Below are 22,432 nucleotides of genomic sequence, written 5' to 3' on the forward strand. Positions count from 1 at the left end.
GAGCGCACCTATCTGAGCTCTAAAGCTTTAGGAAAAGGCAAATTCCATCAAGGTTTACCTTTGGTTCTGGTTTTACATTTTCATTTATGACATGTACTTCAATGTCTCTCTCAAAGCTCCTCAGCAGCTGAAAAATTGCTGTCATTCCGTGCCTGGAACAAGGCTCGAAGGGGAACGGGTTTTGCTGTCAAGGTTTCGAGAGTTCTGAGAGAAGTGACTGAAACGTGAGCAATACCTCTGAAAATGGAGCGTGGTACAGCACGTTTGCTGGGTGTTTGTTTGTGATTTTATTTAGCTACAGCTCCTCAGGCACCTTTTTCTTCCGCAGCGTCAGCTTGCTGACAGGAAGGGCAGTGGGCTTCGTCCTGGGCTCCGCAGCCCAGGGCAGCTCCTCCCCAGGCTCTTCGGGAGCCGCGAGCTCTGGTCCTGTCCTTGAGGCTGAGTCGGGGCTGCGCTTTCAGAAGTGGTCGAGCGCGGTTAATGAAATCTTGTCTGCATACTTTCCGATTAGCGAAGATGCTGGCAACTTGGATGTAATATCCAACACATAGTGACTTATTGATCCTTTGAGTTGGGTGAAAGCTCTGAGCCGACACAGGTCTCTTGCCTTGGCCCTGCTGTGATCAAACTCTTTGGTTCCTGTGCTGACGTCAAAACAACTGATTCCTTTATCCCGTTGATGAAAGCGCTTGAGAGCGGCCGGGCCAGCAGCAGCACCGCTGCCTCATTGTCCCTGGGCTTCCCATCAGGGCTCCCCCGGCTCCAAAGTCCTCCTGACCGTCCCTCCTTTGGGAGAGGAGCACCTTCCCAGGCTCCCATTTGCACAGTGACGTCCTGACCTGTTGCTGCTCCTCTCGATACTGTGATGATGCAGATAAGGAGCATCCAGTACATCTTTTCCTGATGTTGCAGCCTGTAAAGCTGACTGACAGGCGATACGCTTGGTAATACTTGTGTTATCTGATCTTCCCTCTGAAATTCTCAGAATGCTGTATTACTGCTTGCACTAAAAGATAAAACAGCACAGCGTATTCTTCTGCATTACAGCCTCTAATATTTTATGGTGCATAAATAAACCAGCGTATAATATATAGTTTTACATAGAATTACATTGCTTTAAAAGCCTTGTTTAAACTCTTCTTTTGGGAAAAAACCCTCGCTTTTCCGTATCAAGCATCGCAATATTCCTGCTGTGCTGGTGGTGTTGGCTGGCTCGAGGGTCTTCTGTTGTTCAGTGGGCTCTAAAATACCAGCAGTTCTGTCTCCTTTGGGCCCATTGCCTCCTCTTCTAGGAGAATCACACCTAGACGGAGCTGAACATTTTATGCTATATTTTATATAGCATATGAATTTGTCTTTCTAGTTCTGCGCGTTGATTTCTATGGTTAGAAACCATATGCTTTTGCAAAGCCTTTTAAATATACTATGTCTGATGTTGGGAGTGTGGATGATGCTGGTCCTAAAAATGAAAGACGACGTTGTGGAATACCTTTTGGTTTTGGTGTGTAATTCAAGAATGAGCTCTACGAAACCATCTAGTTCTAAATTCAGCCTTCTGCTTTAAGGCTAAATGGTGATTGTTTTAAAGCATGGTAATATAATCAGGGAGAAGTTGAGCCAAACCCAGTTAACAACCATGAGGCAACTGGTCTTTTAACTTTGCCTTTGATTTCCTTAAAATTATATCCAAGGAAAGCCTTGGTAGCAGTTACAGCACATTATATTATTATTATTATTATTATTATTGTTATTATTGTTATTACTGCTACTACCACCTTTCTCATTACTATACAAGAGTGTTTTCTCAAGAGCTGCAAAGTTTCTGTGCTGGCTGATTTCCACACCTTAATTATTTAGACAAACAAAAAGTAAAACCGCACCAAACCTTAGCCGTTGTGAAAACAATCATTACTGCTGGTGCTGTAATATATTTAATTTGCCCACTAGATAATGAAGTTATTGAAAAAAGTTAATCTGTTGGAAATTATACTACAGAAAGTGGGTTTTGAACTATGGAAAATAAGACTCAGCCACGGGAGCCTCCGACACAGGCGGTGTGTGCGGGCGCTGCTTCACCAGTATAAACAGGGGAGGTCGGCTGTGAATTTAAAGGCACGCTGAATATATGTGATTTTTCATTAGTAAACTTTACATATTCATAACGTTATTTAAAATGTGGAATCTCTTTATGTGTGTGCATCTATACGCTCAAGCCCACACTGTTTTCATTGGCTAAATATGTATTTTAATCCCTTCTGATGAACAGCTTTACACAAAGCGAATAGAGTTAAGGTGTGTTTCTTTTCAATGTCTGCCACCTGAAAGTTTGAAGAGAGATTTAAAAGTAATTCTGAATAATTCATTATGTTGGAAGGATGCGTTCCTCGGGCTCGCTCCTTATTTTGAGCCTATTAAATCTTTGCAGAGAGTGTGGCACCTGACGCTCTAAGAGATCAACGAAGCCGTCATTTCTATACCAAAGCCTCTAACACATAGAACGGTGCTTTTTACATTAAATCAGATGGCTGCTACCAGGGCTACTGCAGGTGATAGGTTTTGTTTTCAAAAGTTGCAGAGGCACAACGGTGGCTCAGAATGTTCCTCGGAGCTGTTCTTGCAATTTGCATTGTCAAAAGATTCTTTGGTGTGAAAGTGGCCCTATTGCTGCGCTTCATTTATTAATTAAATACCTGAACTAGATACTTTTCCCCAGCGTTTGCCACAAATGCAATATGCAAAACGCCTTCTAGAGAGCATCTGATGTGAGAATGGTTCAGGCTCGGAGCTTGGCCGAGTGTAGCGAAATGGGGACTTTGTCCCTGCTGCAATGTGGCATCACCTGACACCTCAGCAAAGAGGAGAAACGCTGGGCTTTGGTCCCTCTTCTCGCTCCGCTTCCCGGTACTGAGTCCACTGCAACCCCTTCCACGTCTCTGTTCTTCCTCGTTGGCACTTGGATCGTGCAAGAGCTCCCGGGCGGTGCGATGAGTTCCGCCCCCGTCCAGGCACCCAGGCACTGCCTTTGCTAAAACGCTTCAAAATTGAGATACTTGAGATTTGTTATCCCTACTCCTATTTTGTTGCAGTGTCGCCATGTCCCCCGCGGGGCTGGCTGTGCCGATGGCGAGGGGCGCGGATGGGCACGCTGGGCTCTCGCAGGTGTCTGAGGGATGATCCCTCAACACCTCACGTGTTATGCGGGGATTTGCTCCATCCAGGGACAGCAGCAGGAGTTTTCCTGCAGGCATGGGGGTCCCAGCGCTTCCTCGCTTTCTCTTGATTTCTCCACTTTGATTTTTGGCGTTGGGAGCTGCTCTGCTTTTGAAATGCCCGAATTTGTGTGTCTCTGATGGATCCTCACGGTGCTAAAATCAGTATTCCAGAGCCGTATCTGTGCTGCTTTCCCCTGCTGAGCCAGGATGCTGCCAGAAAAAAACAACCAGCGCCTTATTTTATATTTTATTTATTTTCTTTTTCTTTTTTTTTTTTCCTCTTTTTTTTTTTTTTTTTTTTTTTAGGGAAAAACTAAAAGCTACAGATGCCATAAAGGGTGTAGCTTATTTTATGGGCTTCGCTATTGGAGCTCTAAAAACATATTTTTATTTTTCCAGAAAAACTTTTTTTTGCAAAAATCAGCATGTAAACAAGAAGCCACTTCAGCCTCGGAGGCCGTAAGGTTATTTCCTCGCAGCTGTCTCGCTCTCCGGTCGCCAAGAGAAGGCTGAGGGTGCCTCCTCCTCTTCCTCAGCGACTCCCCCCTGAGGGTAGACCACAAAACACAGCTTCTGGCCCCAGCACGTCATGGACTCTGCGAAGAGCAAATGTGCAGGTGGTTAATGGGGATGTTTGAGCTCTTTGAACCAAAAGCGCAATGCTGGGGCGATGCAACGCTTGATTGAACGCGCATCTTCCAGGCCAGGAGCGTTCGACCCTGCCGCGCAGCCACCCAACCCCTCGTATCTCCAGCGTGGCTACAGAAGAGTGTTTGCAAAGCACTAAATTGGGCGGTTTTAGGGCTGTCCACACTTGACCCTCCTCGTGGAGCTGCTCGGTGCTGTGGCAGCGCTGGGGACCACTGGTCTGGGGGGGTACCGGCAGCAGAACCTGCCGTAGCCGGCAAAAACCTCCCAGTCCTGCTTATTTGCAAGTCCTCACTTCAGAGCAAAGCAATTAAAAGCTAACACAACCAAACCAGAAAAGACTTAGGTGCAGCTTTAATTTATGTGAGTGATAAAGTAAGGCTTTCCTCTCTTTTGAGTGTGAAACAGCTCCTCCAGCCATGCAAGGCCTGCGCAGCGGGATGTGCTGGTGGCGCAGCGGGAGGAAAGCAGGGCAGGGGAAGGCAGAACTCTTGGCCATTTATTAGGTTTTTTTTGTGATACCTTATTTTCTTCATATGCTTAAAGTTATTCCCCTCTGCATCTGCTGCGGGACAGGCTGCTGAGAGCGAGCTGAGCGGGTTGGGAGATGTAGAAGGGCACGAAAGGTGGCAAACATGGCCAGGAGGGAGAAAAGGAGTTGGCCAAGGGCAAGCGCGGTCTGGCCACAAGGATGCTGCTGAAGCCCAGGGGCTACCTAGGGCCCAGAGCGGTGGGTGGGCTGGCATGGGGGGTCCCTGGCTGGTTTAGTGCTGATGTGTCAGAGGTTAAAGTAGATCCCTGCAGCCCTGAGCACAACCAGCAGCCCCCGGGGTGCACCGTCTTACCTATTAGCCTATTTACACTCTTTGGTTTGTTTCTCCAGTAGACTCCAAGAAAAAAAACAGGCACTCCAGTGAAAATGATAATGAGTCCAATTCCACAGACGACCGGCTCGGAGTATAAGCTGAAGATCAGCAGAAATGCCCAAAATGCCAGGTAAGTGATGGGGATGAGGAGGTTCACCTGCCAGGAGAGAGCAGAGCAGAGCACGACTGTGCAGAGCAGCAGCGGCGGCTGACTTCCCTCCCCCGCCATCATCCTCTCTGCCCATCCACAAAGAGTCTGTCCCTGCGTCCTGTTTTTACACTAATGGGACCTTAAGGCATTATCACTACATCAAAAAATAAACTGTACTTCAAAAGGGGAAGATGAAGGGCTTGGTGTGCCCATCCCACCCTTTGCCTCCTTGTCGGGATCAAGAGATTTAGCTTTAACATTGTCACCTTGATGGGTCTGAAGATTTTGGGTTTCCTCCAGCGTAACACGATCAGGCCTATAATTGTCACTCCGTAGCAGAGGTAGTTAATAAATGACACGTAGTTGATTAGTGTGTATGTGTCTCCAACGAGCATGATGATAAGAGTGGCCAAACACTGCAAAGAGAGACGCAGAGTCTTGATTGAGTCATTACTAGAAAAGGTAGCTTTAAAACTAATAAAAACAGCCCCCCAAAAAGCAGTGAACCTCCTTTTGCTTACAGCCCCTGCTGGGCGTCTGCTGCCTCCTGCGGTTCGGTGTGTCGTGCCCGAGCTGTGCCTCCAGAGCGGGGGCTGAGGGGGCTCTGGGGCTGTTCAGGACGTGCTGAAGCCCGAGCCCAGCGGATCTGTTTATCGATACCCCAGAGCGTTGGCAGGAGTGGCTCCAGGGCCGTGGCCAGGCAGGCAGACCAGCAGAGCTCTCCATCGCCCCATTCCACCCATTTGTGTTTTCCTCTTAAAAGCTCTCAAACCCTACGTTGAGGACTTCTGGCAAGAGGGATTTCTCGCAGACTGACACGTTGTGGTCGGTGCACTACATTTTTGCAGGTGCCCTGTGTATTATAAATAATAAGAGCTTTGCCCTTTGCCCCCACGGTTCATGCTGCCTCATTAATCTTTTGAGTGTTACTTGTGTTTGGAATCTGGCAGACGGATGCGAGACACTTCCATGGCTACGCTTGCTTGTTTGTGCTGTATTTCTGCATAACTCTGCAGAGCCAGGAGAGCTGTCTTGGGGGGCAGGGGGTGCTCCTGAGCCCCTGCCCGCACAGCACCACTCCTACGGCCGGCTGTGCTGGTGGCCAGAGCCGGAGGGAAACTCCATAGCCACATCCCTTCAGAGAGCGCTCAGGATTTGGGGCTGTGTGGCTCCAGGCTCTCTTTTTGCATGTGCCCCTTTTTCTTAATTAGCTGTTTAAATAGCAAAGTCCTCTTGGGACGAAAGGCTTCTGGCACCGGGAATTATGCTCCATTACAATCAAACGACCCTTTGGTCCCTCTGTTTCCCTCGCAGGCTTGGTGGTGGGGGGGGTGAATTGCAATGTTTTGTGCACCACAAAGTAGATTTAAAACAAGTCAGCGGTTTGTATGGGTGTCCTCTAGCACATTCCCTGCTTTCCTCTGCCAGGCGCCTGCTGCCCTGCGCGCACCCCACGCTCTCCTGCCGCAAACGGGTTTCACAGGGACGCGACTTGGAGAGGTGAGATTTCGTGTGTGGGTGACACCGATGTGTCAGACGTGCTGCCGGCGCTGATCCCCGCGAGGGGCACCGGTGGAGTCACCATCCCTGAAGGGGTTAAAGAAACCGATGCGCGGTTTAGCAGGGATGTCGGTTATTATGTTGATGGTTGGTCTTGATGGTCTTAAAGGTCTTTTCCAACCTTCTGATTCTGTGTTTCTATGTGCTGCTCCGTCGCCTGGCCACAGTCGCTCGGCAGGCAGGAGAGCAAAACCAACCCCAGCCCATTTATTTTACATTTAGCTTAGCCTCTTCATTTTTGAGAGGGTTATTAAAAATGCAGGTCTGGCTGCTGATGTCAAAAAGGCCTTTCTCCATGTACAGAGAAACCTTTCCCTCTGCCAAGAAGAGAAAAAGGAACCTGATGTGTTAATTAGGTTTCCCTAAAGTCTGACCCAGTTTGCTATTGTAGCTGCCTACACTGGATTCTTTTTATATCCCTATTTGTTAAGAAATTAATATTTCCTAGCAGCATTTTATATGCCCTGAGCTGCATTAAAACACCTTCAAATGATGAATTGATGCGCAGCGTCGGCTCTGTGCTAGCGCTGAATGGTTTGAGCGGAGCGGGAGGCTGCGTACACCTGATGGATCAGCTGGCTCGGTTCAGGCTGCCCACTCGTGCTGGGGCTGCTTCACAGCAAAACAGCCTCTGAAACTCAGCGTGTTGCTTCAATCTGTATATTTCTAAGGATAAAGGAGTTCTGCTTCCTCGGCAGTAGCGGAGCGCAGCTGCCTGGCAGGAGCCCAGGGCTCTCCAGCTGCCCGGCGCAGGGCGGGCGGTGGGCAGTTAACCCCAAAGCTCTGTACGTACCACGTGGGAGATGTTTGTGGCACAAATTCCAGAAATGCCGTAAAGCCTCAGCTACATGAGTGTTTTGTCATAAAAGCGGAACGTGCAGGAAGCTTTTGTGGTGAAATCTGGTCTGGGTCTACTGTGCCAGGATTACTGTTAGAGCCAGGAGACACATAAACGTGCACCCTCCTAGAGCATCGAGGGTCAAACCCTTCCAGTTTGGAGACCAGTGGCAAATCTGCAGTTAGCTTTGATGCAGCTGAGAGTTGAAGTAAATGCCCTTCAGGGAATTCCTATGCTGGGGATGGCAGCACCGGGTGTAATTTTCCTGTTCAACATCTTCCGCAGCACAGTAAAACCCATCACATATTCTAGCTTCACTACTGGTAAAAATGTACAAAGCTCTTTGTTTGAAATAATGATTCCTGTAAGTCATTATTATCGTAGAAGGTTATGCTGTGTCAAGAGTAAGAGCCTCTCCCTGCAGGAGCACGCTGGCAAGCTGACCAGCCCCAAACCCTCCCAACATTTGGCCCACTGGTTTCCGATCTTTGCAGCTGACATCTCGTCTGCCTGACCTGTCATTCACCACACGCGTGAATGATGTGTTATTCATTCTCCTCCCTTTCGTCACTAGTCCAGAGAAGAGCGACACCCCCGGCCCCCAGAGCACTGCTGGATCATCCCTCACAAGATGTGGAGTTCGATGAGCGTAAGTAACTCTGTCCTTTCCCCCGGACCCACGTCTCTGGCTTTGGCAGCGGGATCTACGCCAGCCCCATCCGAATGGGATTAGCAGTGACCATGCGGATTTCCAAATGTTTCAGGAAAACGGGCAAAATTGGTCAAAAGAACTCATCTATTCTGAAATGAAGTACTTCCATTTCAAGAGCCAGTCCCTGCCTCCGCTGTGGGAAGGACAAGTGACAAAGGCCTTAAGTTGCAGTTCAAGTTAGATACGAAGGAAACCCTCTGAACATCCAGAGTGGTTGTGAGTGGGAGGGAATATTTCCCAGGCTGAAGGCTGCTCCTCTCTAGGGCAGTCAGAGCCGCTCAGCCCACACCCACTAGCAGCACTCCAGGCTGACTCAATTCTCCTCCTCTGAGGTTAAATGGCCTCTCAAGGATTTTTCCAGCTCTCCTCTGCACGATTCAGTATTTCTAAGAGCTTCTCCACGAGCAGGTTACAGGGCGACAGAGCAGAGATGGTAAAACTTACGCAGACGAGCAGGGCAGGGATGGGCGTGCAGTGCTTGACATGGATCATGGCAAGCAAACTCGGCAAATGACCTTCTCGGGCGCCGGAGAAACATAACCTGGAAATAAGAACAGTGCTGCTGAATTCCCTGGGTGTACAACAGCCTTTTCAATATCTAGCTGCATAAACATCTCTCATCTCAACCGCCCGCATGGCTCTTGCCATGGAATGGAGTTGCAGGTGGTGGGCTGTGATGGGGAGACCACTGCCTGCACAGCCTGGGGTGAGTTATTGAACCCACACCTTCTGGTCTATCAGCCCCTCAACAGTTAACGTCACCTGTGAAATGATCTGCTCTGAGATGACAAATTATGTCTGAGGGGGAGGACTGAAATCTGTTCAGTCCCTGTCTGCTGGCCTCCTTACCCACGGCGGGATGAATGCCGTGAGGGGTGAGGAGCGTAAATCCCCCTCAGGTAATATTTCCAGTGTCAAAAGGGTTTGGGTAAGGTTAAACACGCCTGAAGGTTTCACTTTGTGCATAACCTGTTACATAGGCACTCAAATTTGTCATATCTCATGATACTCATGGAAGTGCTGAGATAAATAAAGTCCCCAAGTTGGGTTCTTTCCTCAATTTTTTTTTTAATAACTGTTTAATTAAGTTCAGGGAGGTCAATTAATAGAGACAGACTTTATAGACTATAATATAATAGACTTTAGACATCCTGGTCCTACTATCAGCAGTGTGCATGTGAAGCATGTTGCCTGAAAGGAGGTTTTTCTGGCACAGGAGTGAAAATGCCTGTAACTGGGAACAGCATCAGGCCCTGGAACTCCTCTTTGGGTGATGCACAGTTTTGCATGTAGCTACTGGAGCTTTATTGATGTAAAATGACCTTGGTTCCACATTAAAGCCGTGTTTGGCTCTTACTTTGAGTTATTCCACATCTGCAGACACTTTAAGTAGCTCGTAAAGATTATTTTGCAAGAGATTCCACGATTCTATATTGTATTTGCTGATTTGAAACAGAGCAATTCATAACTGAATGTATCCAACACGCCCAACAACGATCTCATGCTCTACATCATCCAAACCGTCTCGCTAGCATTCCTTTAGCAAATGAAATTAAAACAGCCCCTCCCCAAATTAGAGAATGTTCATAAAATTGTACTCCATCTAACCTTGATGAGGTAAAAAGGTATCCATTTATTCCTCCAAATGTAGATAGGGCCACTGAGACTGGCATAACCCAGGAAAAATAGCCCAGTAACTTTTCACCAAATGTCTAAAGCAACAGAAGGCAGAGAAACTGAAATACACTGCAAAGCACAGAACCGAAATCAAAGTGTATTTTAGACATCCAGGGAATGGTTTACTTACTACCGCCACAGCGTTGGAGGACAAGAGCTCTTGGGGTGACATGGCAGTGAAATATGCAATGTTGGTGAACGTATACACAAATGTCACCAATGGGATGGATATGAATATGGCACGAGGTAGGTTCCTAATAAAAGAATTAGGAGGGTAGGTAAGAAATCACAGTCATGCACAGCCAGACCACAACAGCAATATACGGCCCAGGGGAGGTCACCCAGTGGGGTGGGTTCACCGGGTGTTTGTCTGGAGGGGAGCTGTGTTTCCATCAGCTCTTTGACCCACTGCAGGTTGGAGAAAGCTAAAAGTGCTACGAAATGCAATATGTGCAGATATGAGCTCCCTGGGACAAAATTACCATGTGCTCCTGTTGGGCTGTTGGTTGGGAATAAGGCAGCATGTTGCTGAAAAAGGAAATAGTAATTTCTCAGAAGCTCTATATACAGGCACGAGTGGGGGAGTAAAATATCTGTTTTTTGCTTTACTTTCACCTGCTCTGAAAACGAACGGTATCTAGAGACCTCTTTAGAGGTGGACACTTGAACTGCTCTTTATCTACACAATATCGTGTTTTCCTTTCTGCGTCAGGTTTGGAAAAATGTTCTAAAATAACCATTTTAGTAAAAACAGATTTTTTTTTTTATTACTCAATTAATTTTTTGTATTTTAGTTTCCTCAGAGGCTGCAAAAATAATAAAAAAATCCATTCATTAATTTTTTTATTTTGCCAGTAATGCCATATTTGCCTTATAAGTAATAGTTAATAACTTTTCATTATTCAGAAATTGTGGTGGTCCATTAAAATGTTGGTGTTTCACTGCAGGAACACATTACCACACTTCCTTTATTCATGCCAAGATCTCTGGACATGCGCTTTACCACTCAGGAGTGTGAAGGCATGTGCAGAGCTGCTCATAAGGCTGCATCTTTAATCCATTCCCATCCAGGCTGTGTAATAGCTTCAGCTTCTCCTTCTTTAATTGCTGTGTGCATTGGATGCCCAGAAATAACTAACGCTCCAAGAGCTGCTCCTGGCATTTGCCATTCCACTTCATCAGCTCAGAGATGTTGAAATGTTTGAACTTTGCTTTACTAAGCTAAAAATCACTTTCCCTCCAGCTTTCCCTGCTCGTGATCAATCATTTCCAAGCCCTTTTCCTAGCCAGGACCAGCAGCGACCCAGCGCCGGTTGCACGGGTGGGCAGGTGCCCCCAGGCGTGCTGGGGCAGGGACTGATGCCTTCATCGCACAATGACTTTCTGATCTTCTCTTTCAGGTGTCTGTGGAAGATCCCCTTTGGGTGAAAAAGAGAAATTCCTTCCGGCTTAATTCAACGTTTTTCTAATGGAAGTGATTCTCCCTGCAGATACTTGTGTGGCATCTCATCAATGGTTAATTTTCTGCTGTAGAAGCACTGTATGATTGAATAGCGCCACAAAGATACTGCCTTGTCTGTAGGCTGATTTGATTCAGTTAATGCTGAATTTGTTTCGATTGTGATATATTTTTAATGTCTTTAACTTGCCTGCTACCCGTTCCAAATAAAAAATCTCTCTCCTTTAGAAAGACCGATCAAATAGACATGGAAGGACACCTCTGCAGCTTCTTCAACAAATAATATTACTAGATGGCTTCAATGTCTCAACACCTCCAAGAAAATGTGGATAGCATGGAAACGGATACTTGCCTGCGGGGATCAACCAGTTCTTCTGTTACATAGTTCAAGAAGTTCCAGCCACTGAACGCAAACGACCCTTGAAGAAAAGCTAATGCTAAATGCCCCACAGATGGAGTCATCCAAAACTTGAATGCGTTGCTTGGTGTCAGCTCTTCGTAGTTTCCTGCACGGAGAGTGCAAGCAAGAGGTTAAGCCACCCCTACCTACCAAAGACACTGGAAAACAGGTAAACTTTTGCTCTTTATTCCTTATTGGATTTGGGACTTCATGCTGTCCATGCCACCGGGGCTTTCTGCAGGCCGGTGTGGCGGGGAGGCAGCTGGGCTGTACGCACGGGCACCCCTCTCTGCCATCTGTGCCGCAGCACCGATGTCACCCCACGATTCACGGAACCCTTCACCAACCCGCACTGCCGGAGGACGGCTCCCTGGCAGGGCAGATTCCTACCTGTTCTTAATGCGTTTTTCTTTTACAAGATTTTGGTGTTGTTTAGTAGAAATACTGGAAAATAAAATGTCTATGGGGCTGGAAGATTGTCAAGATTGTGGGACGGACTATTGCCACTGAGAAAACAAGTTTTCTGCTCTCTGTAAATGTTGTATTTCATTTTCCTTTATATGACTCATCACATATGCGATAACAACACTGTGAGCCTTTTGTGTTCTCTGCTTTCCATTAATCTGGTGAATCAGTGAGACTTCTTCTTGCCTATTTTTAATCTTAAAAGTGGCTTTTTGTAGGAAATTAGTCTAGTGCCTAAAATGAAGTAGGTGTGTTCCTGCCCTGGGCAAGACATCATTTATTCATTTTACACCCAGAGCACTTCAAATTTAAGAATAATTTTCAGTAACTATTCCTCAGCTGCCCTCCTCGATTCTATGAAAACCAACAAGGCGGGCTGGAAAGGGACTTCATTAAGGCGATACAGCTGATTTCTCTAGTGCCAGCGTTCCCGTGGCCGTGTGTGTGAGTGCACGGCCCCTCAGCTCAGCCAAACCCACCGCTCTGAGTCAGTTTGTAAGGAGGAAACAGCGCAGTAAGTGGGGAAAAAGCAAGTCTATCGACAGTACCATACCCGTGTTAGAGCTGTCTCACAGAGTACCTTTAAAGATCTGTATGAAGCCCACAATAATGATAAGGGCCAGGGCTAAGAGTTTTCCTGCTGTAAATATGTCCTGAATGCGCGTTGCCCATCGAACGCTGGAGCTGTTCACCCAGGTCAGAAGGACTGGAGAGCAAAAGACTGAATTCAGTGAAATGAAATTATGTTTATTTAAGAACACACAGTCAAAGCACTGAAAACCACAGGCTGATGCACTTGTTTCTGCAGGGAGTGAGCGTGAGGAGGAGCATTGCCTTTCCCTAGGAGACTCCCAGCTGCAGGGGCATCCCTGACAGCCAGCAGCCTTCTCCCCTCGGCCCTGCTCCCCCCAGCTCTAGGAACCGAGCCCGAGCAGTGCTCAGCGCGCAGGGATTGCTGCCTTCTCATGGAAATGGGGAATGCCTTCAGTCCTTGTAGCTCTGGTTCGCTTTTGCTGGCTCCACGCGCGATTAATGCAGAGCTGGTGGTGCGCTGTGCTTCCTCCATGCTCACATTTGTGAACACAGGAGAAGAGGACGAGCTCAAAGGGCGGTGGGTCACCTGTGCCAGGACGTCACCTGTGCTAGTGGGTACTCTGTGGCTCTGCAGGGAGCTCAGCACTGCCTCATCCCATGAGCTCACCTGCTACCACTTTCCCCAGGACCCAGAGGGATTTGGGTGCTGTTGTGCCCCGCTCCAGCTCCCCGTGCTTGCTGCAGGCAAGTAAGAAGGACCTGAATATCCCACAGCGGTCATGGTTCCTCTTTGGGACCTTCCCGCCTGCCTTTCGGGTTGTGGCCGTGACCCCAGCCCGGCTGGAGCAGCCCTTAGAGCAGTCCCATGCAAAACCGAGGCAAGCTTTGTGTGTGCGCGAGAAGCAAATACTCACGTAAACACACCATGGAGAGGATCCTGGAGGCATTATAGGGGGGGATACAGTTAGGGAAGACGGGCTGCAGGACATAGTTTGAGAAGGTCAGCGATATGACGGCCAGGCTGGTCGGGTACATGATAAGCACTGCACTCCACAGCAGCAGAAACCTGAAAAGACAAGAAAAAGCACAAGAAAGCAGTGCTGGGTGTGCAGTGGAGGAGGTCGTACACGCTGGGCTGTGCGGTGCTTCGAGATGGTTCCCGAGGCATCAGAACCAAGCGCCTTTGCCCTGGTCACGCCTAACAGTCACCTACTCGTGCCTCTCCTCATCCCTTCTCCCACGTTCCCAGTGCGCTCTGGATTTTAAATGAAACGTTTTAAAGCACATCACAGTTTAGGGTCACATGGAAGAGTGAGGATTATGCCAGTGGGCACCCTTTGATTTAGCTCTGTATGTCAAAGTGAAAGCCTCTCTGTTGCTCCTGGGCTGACAAGTTCCCACAGCAGACACCAATCTCTGCACTGAAGGCATCTCTGAAGGGTTGCAGCAAGGCTCCTGGCTGCAGGCCAGCTGCACCCTCAGGGCTGCTACTGGCTCCCCGCTGGTCCTTGGAGGGTTTCTTGTCATCATCCAGGCTGGCTCTGCAGCCTGGGCCAGGGCAGCTTATTGCCTCAGCGTTCTGCAGTCGCCCCACCAGGGTCCACCTGCGCTGCTTGTCCGACTCTGGCTGTGGCTGAAGGTGATTACACCAAACGAGGTACCCTTCCAAATAAGAAATGTGAGATATTTTGGTTTCTCACTGTGGGAAAAGGAAAAAATTACTTATAAAAGCAGCAGTGGATTTGGTTAGTGTTTTATAACATTTGAAGTCTTATCGTTTCTGTGATGAAAAGCAGTCATTGCAAGGAAGTGAAATCCTCTGTGCCATGTACATAAATACAGGTACACGCATTAGTTCATTCATATAACTGTACAACTGTAGCGTGCAGGGATGCCCAGCACAAATGAGGATCAGAAATGACATTCCTGAATAAAGCAGTGTATTTTCCTGCTAGGAAGGGTTGCTCCTTTAAGGCAGCCCCCGCCAGCCCTTCCCTCCGGCAGAGCTGAGCAGCTCCCACCTGCTGCCCATCACCCGCACCGAGGGACTGCTGCTCGATGGGTGCTCCTCAGGTTGAGGTGGTGAGTGTTTCTCAATCCTTCACTTCGCCTTTTTTTCTGAGAATTATGAAGTAATCTGAGGCTTCCTTTTTCATGTTAACTACCAGAGAGTTAATTTGGTAAACTGGCACAACGTGAGAGCTGCTTACCTTCCCAAAGGGTACTATTGCTTTCAAAACTCAGTTTTTTTTTCTTTATCCCTTTCTCTATATTCTGTTGTGTGACTCTTCTTTTTCCTGATTTTTACTGTTTTCATTGTGGCTCAGAGCAGCATTCTTCGGGATCTGCTCTGTGCTGTTTGGTGCCGAGGGTACGCAGTTCGGGGTAGCTCTGCAGACCCTGCTCGCTGGGTGAACGGAGCATCCACCGCTCGGTTGCAGCACTGAAAACTAAATAGCACTTCAAGCCTGAAATAATAATTTGCTGATAGGATGCTGTTGGTGCCGAGTGAGGCCAAGTTCCGCCCTCATGGCTCCTGCTGCCCATGGTGCTTGGTGGGCAGAGGCCACCAGCTCCACCCTGTTGCATTTATCTTAACCCACGTGCTTTATGTAGACGGCGAACTGTACTCTGATAAAAATGTTCAGTGGGGAAAATGACTCTGAAAAAGGTATTTCAGGCAAAATTGGCCCTTACTTCTATGCTGTGATATAGAGCGCATTACAGTTGGTATTGGGTGGAATACGGTTTAATGGGAATGTGAATAATTCAGGAGTTTCCTGACAGTTAATTTATTTCATGCTGAATTGAAACACATGCAGAACTGATAATACCAATTAGAGTAAATGCAGAATTTTCACAAAGGGTGACGAATTTGCACTGTCAAATGGGAAGCTCAAAAGAACTCTTGTGGTGCCATTGGTGGCTACCAGGGAGAGGACCAGGAGCTGGAAGTCCAGCCAGATGGGAACGGCTGTATTGTACTAAATTGCTGGTGGGGATGCGGCTTTTTTGCTGTGGGTGGAAATTAATTCTGATATGATTACCCAACACTGAGTCTTCTTGGAAGTCTTTGCTTTCAAAGCCCCACCTTTCGTCATCTGCTGTGTGGGAAGAGTTAAGAGTATGATTTCTTCAGGAAAGCACAACTGTTCCAGATCAGCTGTAATTAATTTAAGTGTCACAGGGTTGAAGTTTCCTGCAGATAGAACCGAGTTTCAGGTACCCTCCCTGTCGCGGTGCACGCACTTTGACAAATCGAGGTGCAAGGGGTCTTCAGTACTGTGCTTTGCAGTAAGGACTCGTGTCCAGACATCAGTCACGGCTGGTAAACCAGCTACGTCAGCTGCAACGCTATTGCTGAGCATTCAGAAGAAGTTGTGTTTGTCAGAAATGCACTAGTAGGTTTTTCAGGAAGCTGAATTCATTCATTTTCTTCTGCAAAGATACATAGTAAGCCTTTTATTTACTGTTTTGGGTGATGTGCTTTTCATGAGCTGTGCAGACGTGTAGGCATGCGGATGAGCTGTGCCTGGGCAGCTCCAGCAGCAACGGGAGGTGACGCATCCTTGCAGTTTGTGTGCTCATTCACAAATGTTATTTAAAACATTTCTAAATGAGGATGAAAGTGGGAAGTTTGCTCTCTGGTTCCAGACCAGAGCCCGGTGGGACAAGAGCGCTCTCTTGCCTCTTCCTTCTTCACTCAGTGGAGCTGCTGGGGAGCATCTCTTCTGCAGGACAATCTCCAGCTGAGTTTTCCCATCGCGGTGGCTTTTGGCAGCATTTCATGCACTGAAGTGTATTTTAGGTGTTTTCAGACTTGGAGCAGAGCTGCTGCTCTGCAGCCAGAGCTTCTGCTAGCTCAGCAGATGGCCCTGTGCTGCCTCTCTCTTTTATTCCATTTACCTTTGTACATCACACCTCGCAGTGTTATAATTTTTATATCTTTATTTACATAATTAAATATCAATACAGCCAGGCACAGAAACTGGGGTGTGTAATACTCCAGTGGCTGTTACAATCAGTGCTTCTTTGTTCCTTACACCTAATGCAGAAAGCATAATAAGTAGGGAGAATTTGGGAGGGACAAAGGCAAGAAAATGGATGTGAAGAGGAAATGTTGGAGTCTGGGTGGGTACGCCACGCGCCCCTATAATAAACATCTTTGTGCAAATAGACCAAACCACCCAGACTTGCGATTGGGAGAAAGCCTCAGAGAATCCTTTGGCAGATGCACTAAAGCTTTGTGTGCTGAATTTGATGCTCTTTGCTGCAGAAGGATTAAATCAGAAGAGAAAGTTGAAAACTGCCTCGCTTTACTGGAAAATATGACTGACCCTCCCTGCTTTTTACATCAAAACCTACCTGCAGGCTTCTTGTCTAAGGCAACCCTTTGTCATGCTTTTATCACGGTTTATTTTCTTGGGAAAAAAAGGTAAAGTCTCTTTGGAAATCAAGAACGGGAGCGCTGTTGCCTTTCAGGTGATGTGGTTGTGGTTTTTTTCATGGTGTTTGTGTATTTCGAGCCTGGAAACGGAGTGAGCTGCAGCCAGAGCAGAGAGCTCCCTGCTCTGGGAGATGGGAGTGTTCCCGGGTAAATGCTGGGTAGTGACCCAGGTAGCGATCGAACAGTGTGTGATTTGTTACAGCAATTGCACTGCCTGGTGCTTTCTGCACCTTCTCCGAATGCAGCACAGGGAGTGAGCGAGGAAGAGTTAAAGTCAGGTTCAGCTGTACTTGATTTCCAGTTACTCTCTTTCTCTTCCCTAGAGAGCAAAATTCTGTTGGTTTTGTGAAACTGGGATGGTTCTGGCCTCCCTCACAGCGCTGTTCCCAGGACAGGGCTCCTGGCTGCTCGTGCAGCTCTACGCTTTTTCCCAGTCCTTGCCTGCAGCCCCCAGTCCTTCCCCCCTCAGCGGGAAAACAGACCTCAGGAAAGATGAGTTGGGATTCTGGTTAACTAAAACAATGTTGTTGTTTCCTCAAATCCGTGCTGTGATGCCAGCGTGATTTTCTGTGCAAAGGAGAACAATGGGCAGAGGAGTGACTCCTCTGACTGAAAAAACACAGCCTTTCGTGGGAACTAGTGCACCGCAGTGGTTTCAGTGTGACAGTGATCAGAGCACTACCTTGTCACCTGCGTGTTCCCAAGTGCTGCCTGGGCAGCACTGAGCCGCAGCACACACGAGCACGGACACAGCTCATGGGATGTGGTGAAAGCCTGCTGGCGTTACGCCTGTGCCGATTTACTTTAGCTCAGCAGCCAGTTCCATTGTTAAGAGCTTGTTTTCCATCTCAGATGAGAAAGAACATTCTTTTCTTTTTTTCTTTCTTCTCTAGTTTGCAGTTGTTGTGCTTACTTTTTCACAAATAAACCTCCAACATGTGGCATGGCCTCTCTACTTGCCTCTTTGCTCTCTAGGATGAGAGGAAACCTCAAGGTTCACCAGGGCGGGTTCAGATTGGATATCAGGAAAAAATTTCTTCACTGAAAGGGTTCTCAGGCACCGGCAGAGGCTGCCCAGGCCAGTGGTGGAGTCCCCTTCCCTGGAGGGGTTTAAAAGACACATAGACGAGGTGCTCAGGGATATGGTTTGGCAGTGCACAGGTACAGTTGGACTTGATGATCTCAAAGGTTTTTTCCAACCAAACGATTCTACGGTTCTATGAAATGAGCACACCGGCCAGCAAGTTTCAGCGCTCCTCTAGTGAGCTGGGAGTACAGGCTGGCTGCTTCATTTTTCTTGTTGAATACAAAAAAAAATATAAATACAGTCAAATATAAATGATGACCTCTGCTCCTTTGTCCCCTCCTCCCTGAGCCAGACTACTCTGTTAGTGGTGTTTTCAAAGAGAAATCATCCTCTGAGTCAGCACTGACCCCTCTTCGTTTACCACACTTGTAATTTGGTGCAGTTGCGGTAAGTGAAGTGGCGCCGCGAGCAGCTCTGGTTTATGGGGAGCAGCTCCAGCCTGGCTTCCCTGACGCCTGGAGCTTCTCAGCCCCAGGTACTGAGTGTCCACAGCTGGCACGCAGGAATGCCGCTTGGACACATATCATTTACAGCATCATTCTCTCCTGTCATGGGCTTTAATGAATCAGAGAGCGAAGAGAAAGTATTCTTCCCTTGGAAGGCAGCACCAGGAGCTCTGCGAAGGGGCAACTGGCATTTCTAATGAGAACAGAAAGAATCAATTTGCAAAAGCATTTCATTGACGATTGTTTCCTGTCTATTCCAAGTCAGATATCCTTTCCATGCTTAATATACTCAGTATAAACCTGTTTTCAAATTACTTTATAGAGACGGGGTACTTACCCAGCTAACCCACCAAAAATCTCTGTAACGTAGGAATAATCCCCTCCTGATTTGGGGATAGTGACTCCCAGTTCGGCGTAACACAGCGAGCCAAGGGCAGCCACCCCGCCGCCAAGCACCCAAATAATGAGAGCGAGTCCCACCGAGCCGCTGTGCTCCAGAACTCCTTTTGGCGAAATAAAGATCCCAGAACCAATGATGTTACCTAGAAAGCACAAAAAGTTTGCAGTGAGGTAAAAGAAAGTGAGAAATGCATTTTTCTTTTTTCTTATTGAAAAAAAAAAAGGCAAACAAACCCAGAGCCCCCCTCCCCCCAAATTCCCCTCATGCCCCTCTCTTCCAGATCTTGCTTAATTATATTTTATCTGATTATGCCTTGGGGAAAGTGTTGCTCTTTATCAGCAATCAAGGATGGGAAGCGCGTGCTCAGCTCTGCTGAAGCACGGTAAGACTTGGGTGAGCATCTGTGTCGGCAACCGGTGATTGTGGCACTAACTCGGACAGCTGCCGTCACCCGCCAGGCCTAAATATTCATCGAAAGGGGTTAGAAGCGCCTTCATAATGCAGATTTTCATATTCCCCTGAGAGGAAACTACACAAGATAAGGCGCATCTTCAGGGGGGCTGGGAAGTCAAAAACCCCTCTGTAGCACTTTCTATGTCGTAAGGGCCAAGAGGTGCTCTTGGCACCAGGGTGGATTTAAGACTGTGTTTGATAAGTCGTCTCGAATATTAAAAATGAATTAACATTAATTTTTAGCAGTTTTGTCCAGAGCAATGGTGGCTGCCCCATCCCTGGAGATGTTCAGTGCCAGGCTGGATGAGGCTTTGAGCAACCTGATCCAGTGGGAGGTGTCCCTGCCCGTGGCAGGGGGCTTGGAGCTGGGTTATCTTTAAGGTCCCTTCCAACCCAAACCATTCCATGATTCTATACATGAAAAAAAAAAATCAGATGAGGGATGTAGATGTTACCAAAGCGTGATCATACCAGAATAACAGTAAAATTGAATACAGCTATCCTTTAGCTGAACCAGCACAGGGACCCCTAACCACTGCTCCAGCATTAATCATGGCAGCTTGCACTGAAGAAATGGGTTTTGATGTGGATGAGCCGCAAAATATTATTCATGTCGCTAATAGATTTGTTCTGGGTCTTCCCTACTGGGAAGCTACAGAGCTGGAATGGAGTGGTGAGATCTTTCAAGAAGATGGATGAGGAGTTAAAGTATCACTAAAGCATGCATAATACCTGATAAAATTTATGGGGCTTTTTTGGTCATAGTTTCTCATGCTGGCTGAAGTGTTGCAATATTTAAAACAAACAAGCTGTTCTGGAAGGCTGGTTGTGCCCTGTTCAAGAACTGTAACAAATCTTGAATTTAAGCTGAAAAAGAAATACCTGCTGTAGGAATTTAAAAGCCATCTTGACAAAGTCTCTGGCACTGCTGTGTGCTGCAGATGGAACAGTTATCCTCGCACATAGAGAGGAAAGTTTGAAGTTCTAAGGACCCTTAGAAATGATCCTCTACAGGCCAGCACACATAAATGTGTTTTTCTATTTTTTACAGATCAATGCACTTGAAAACGCTTCATTTCTGGGGGGAGGTGGTGGTATCTTGGGGAGCAAGCTGAACCTGGGGCATACTGCTTTCCACCACAATTGATCTGTAGGGTTTAGTTGTCTCTTTGGGATGGGGCAGCGCTCTTTTCCAGCAACCCCAGTCCTGAACAAACCAGAGTCACCCAAAATAGCCCATAAACGAGTCCTCTGGCTCCTCACCGGCATCTCCTCCTGCTCAGTGCTGTCTTTCACCTTAGCTCAGGTTCACTGCTATTTTTGGCAGCAAACAGCAGATGCAAATACCCATCCTTCAGCAAGCACTAGGTGAGAGCTTCCACCCCCACGCCCTCACCCTTTCCTTGTGTCAGCACGTGGAGAAAGAGTACAATCTGAACGCGGTGCGGCAGCCCCCGAAACGATAGCGGGGGAGAGATCTAGCAAACGTTGCGGCTGATGCGCAGGGTTCCAGCACGGCATCTCTGCATCTCAGAGCGCACGCTGCCATGGGAGATGGAAAGATGAGCAGCAGTATCACCGTGGGAAGCGGTGTGATCAGGGCACGCTGAGAAGAGAGAGACGAGTCCCTGCGAGGTGTGACTGCAGAGATAAGGTGGCGGCAGTCGTCTGGCAAGGCAGCGATAAAAAGCAGTCTCAATGCTTAGACAGAGAGTCTATGGTGTGGTTTTTTTTTTTAAATGCTTGCATTTGGCCCTGCCGAAGCCCTGGGTCTCTCTGTGTTTCGGGTTTCTGCTGCTAGCAAAGGGCACGGCTCGTCCCCGGGCGCTGGGCACCGAGGGGCATCGGCAGCACGGCTGCTGCTCAGACCCAGATCACCGTGGGGAGGAGGTGTTGGCAGCACAGCGTGGTTTAGAGTGACGCCCTCCTGTTCTGGCAAGGCTGATGAAGCAGTGCTCGTGTGCAAGTCTACCGAGCTGGGAGAGCTAGGACTTTATTTGTATTTAAAGATAATGTTTTCTGGGTGCAGCTGTCTGAAGGAGCAGGACAAGAAGGAAGAGGCAGCCTTCCGGATGGTCCTTTCCGATAAACATTCACAGCGATTTTTTGTTAAATTAAGTAGCTAATAATATATAAAAAAAATCTAATGTCCTTCATGAATGAATACATGATAAGGCAAATTTCTCTTTGAATATCATTATGCGTTTCCTATTATTTCACTCTTGCAACACATCCAAAAGCCATGTCAGCAAGAGAGGAAGTGCTACGCCCCTTCCAACAACAAAACGTTCTTACGGAAACCTGCCATGAATGTGGGAAATGTGCCTGGGAAGTACCTTGGCTTCACTGGGCGTAGGAAACGTATGAAAACAGATACGGTGGAGATGCTGAAATGCTCCATGAAAATGAGATGTCAGAAGGTGCCTGATGAGAAGCAGAGTTTAAGAGGTTTCAAGTTCCTTAGTAGAAGTTCTTAGCCTAGAAGAACTGGCAGTAAGGCAGATGCTTTAACTACAAAGAGGTATTTCTAAGCAACCCTCAGTCAGCAGGAACTGGAGGGAATTTGGTGAGCAAATCTACAGCAAGAAAGAAATTGTCTTTGCAGTTCATCACTGAACTCACCATGTCGGGGATAACATGTTTACACTTTACTAGAGCTGGTAGTTCTGATACTCACAGCATTTGTTTTTATTTCTAAGATGTGAAAAGATGGAGAAAATGAATTCCTCCTTGTAAAACACACTCTTTCTCTGCTCTTTCACAGTCTCTCTACTGGAATTTCTTGCTACAAAACTACCTCTGAACTAAAAGGAAACTAATGTTTGAACTGCACAACCCCCCACCCTGTCCTTCCCAATTTCCAGTTCTTTATCTAAGGATACGATGAGAGGAAATGGCCTCAAGTTGTGTCAGAGGAGGTTTAGACTGCATAGTAGGAAACACTTCTTCATGGAAAGGGCTGTCAACCACTGAAAGGGGCTGCCCAAAAAAGTGGTGGAGTCACCATACCTGGAGGAGTTCAAATAACGTGTAGATGTGGTACTTCGGGACATGATTTAGTTGGCACGGTGAGGTTG

At 47.5% G+C, this 22,432-nt stretch overlaps 1 protein-coding gene across 3 annotated transcripts in view; it reads right to left on the bottom strand.

The window, feature by feature from the left end:
* Nucleotides 1-3,558: 3,558 nt before the first annotated feature.
* SLC7A10 (solute carrier family 7 member 10) overlaps nucleotides 3,559-22,432 on the bottom strand; it is a 37,081-nt gene continuing 18,207 nt past the window's right edge. The window contains exons 2-11 of one of the 3 annotated variants that reach the window (XM_054078841.1): nucleotides 18,840-19,044; nucleotides 13,437-13,588; nucleotides 12,569-12,694; nucleotides 11,476-11,629; nucleotides 9,795-9,918; nucleotides 9,596-9,699; nucleotides 8,432-8,528; nucleotides 5,144-5,293; nucleotides 4,706-4,883; nucleotides 3,559-3,808 (exon numbers count right to left, since the gene is read on the bottom strand). In XM_054078841.1, the coding sequence (XP_053934816.1) occupies nucleotides 3,678-3,808; nucleotides 4,706-4,883; nucleotides 5,144-5,293; nucleotides 8,432-8,528; nucleotides 9,596-9,699; nucleotides 9,795-9,918; nucleotides 11,476-11,629; nucleotides 12,569-12,694; nucleotides 13,437-13,588; nucleotides 18,840-19,044 (1,421 nt within the window). In that variant the 3' untranslated portion in view covers nucleotides 3,559-3,677. The remainder of the gene's footprint in view (nucleotides 3,809-4,705; nucleotides 4,884-5,143; nucleotides 5,294-8,431; nucleotides 8,529-9,595; nucleotides 9,700-9,794; nucleotides 9,919-11,475; nucleotides 11,630-12,568; nucleotides 12,695-13,436; nucleotides 13,589-18,839; nucleotides 19,045-22,432) is intronic. The other 2 variants (XM_054078842.1, XM_054078843.1) reach the window with 2 other exon arrangements.

The sequence above is a fragment of the Cuculus canorus genome, chromosome 13 (assembly GCF_017976375.1).
Source record: "Cuculus canorus isolate bCucCan1 chromosome 13, bCucCan1.pri, whole genome shotgun sequence".
Taxonomy (NCBI): domain Eukaryota; kingdom Metazoa; phylum Chordata; class Aves; order Cuculiformes; family Cuculidae; genus Cuculus; species Cuculus canorus.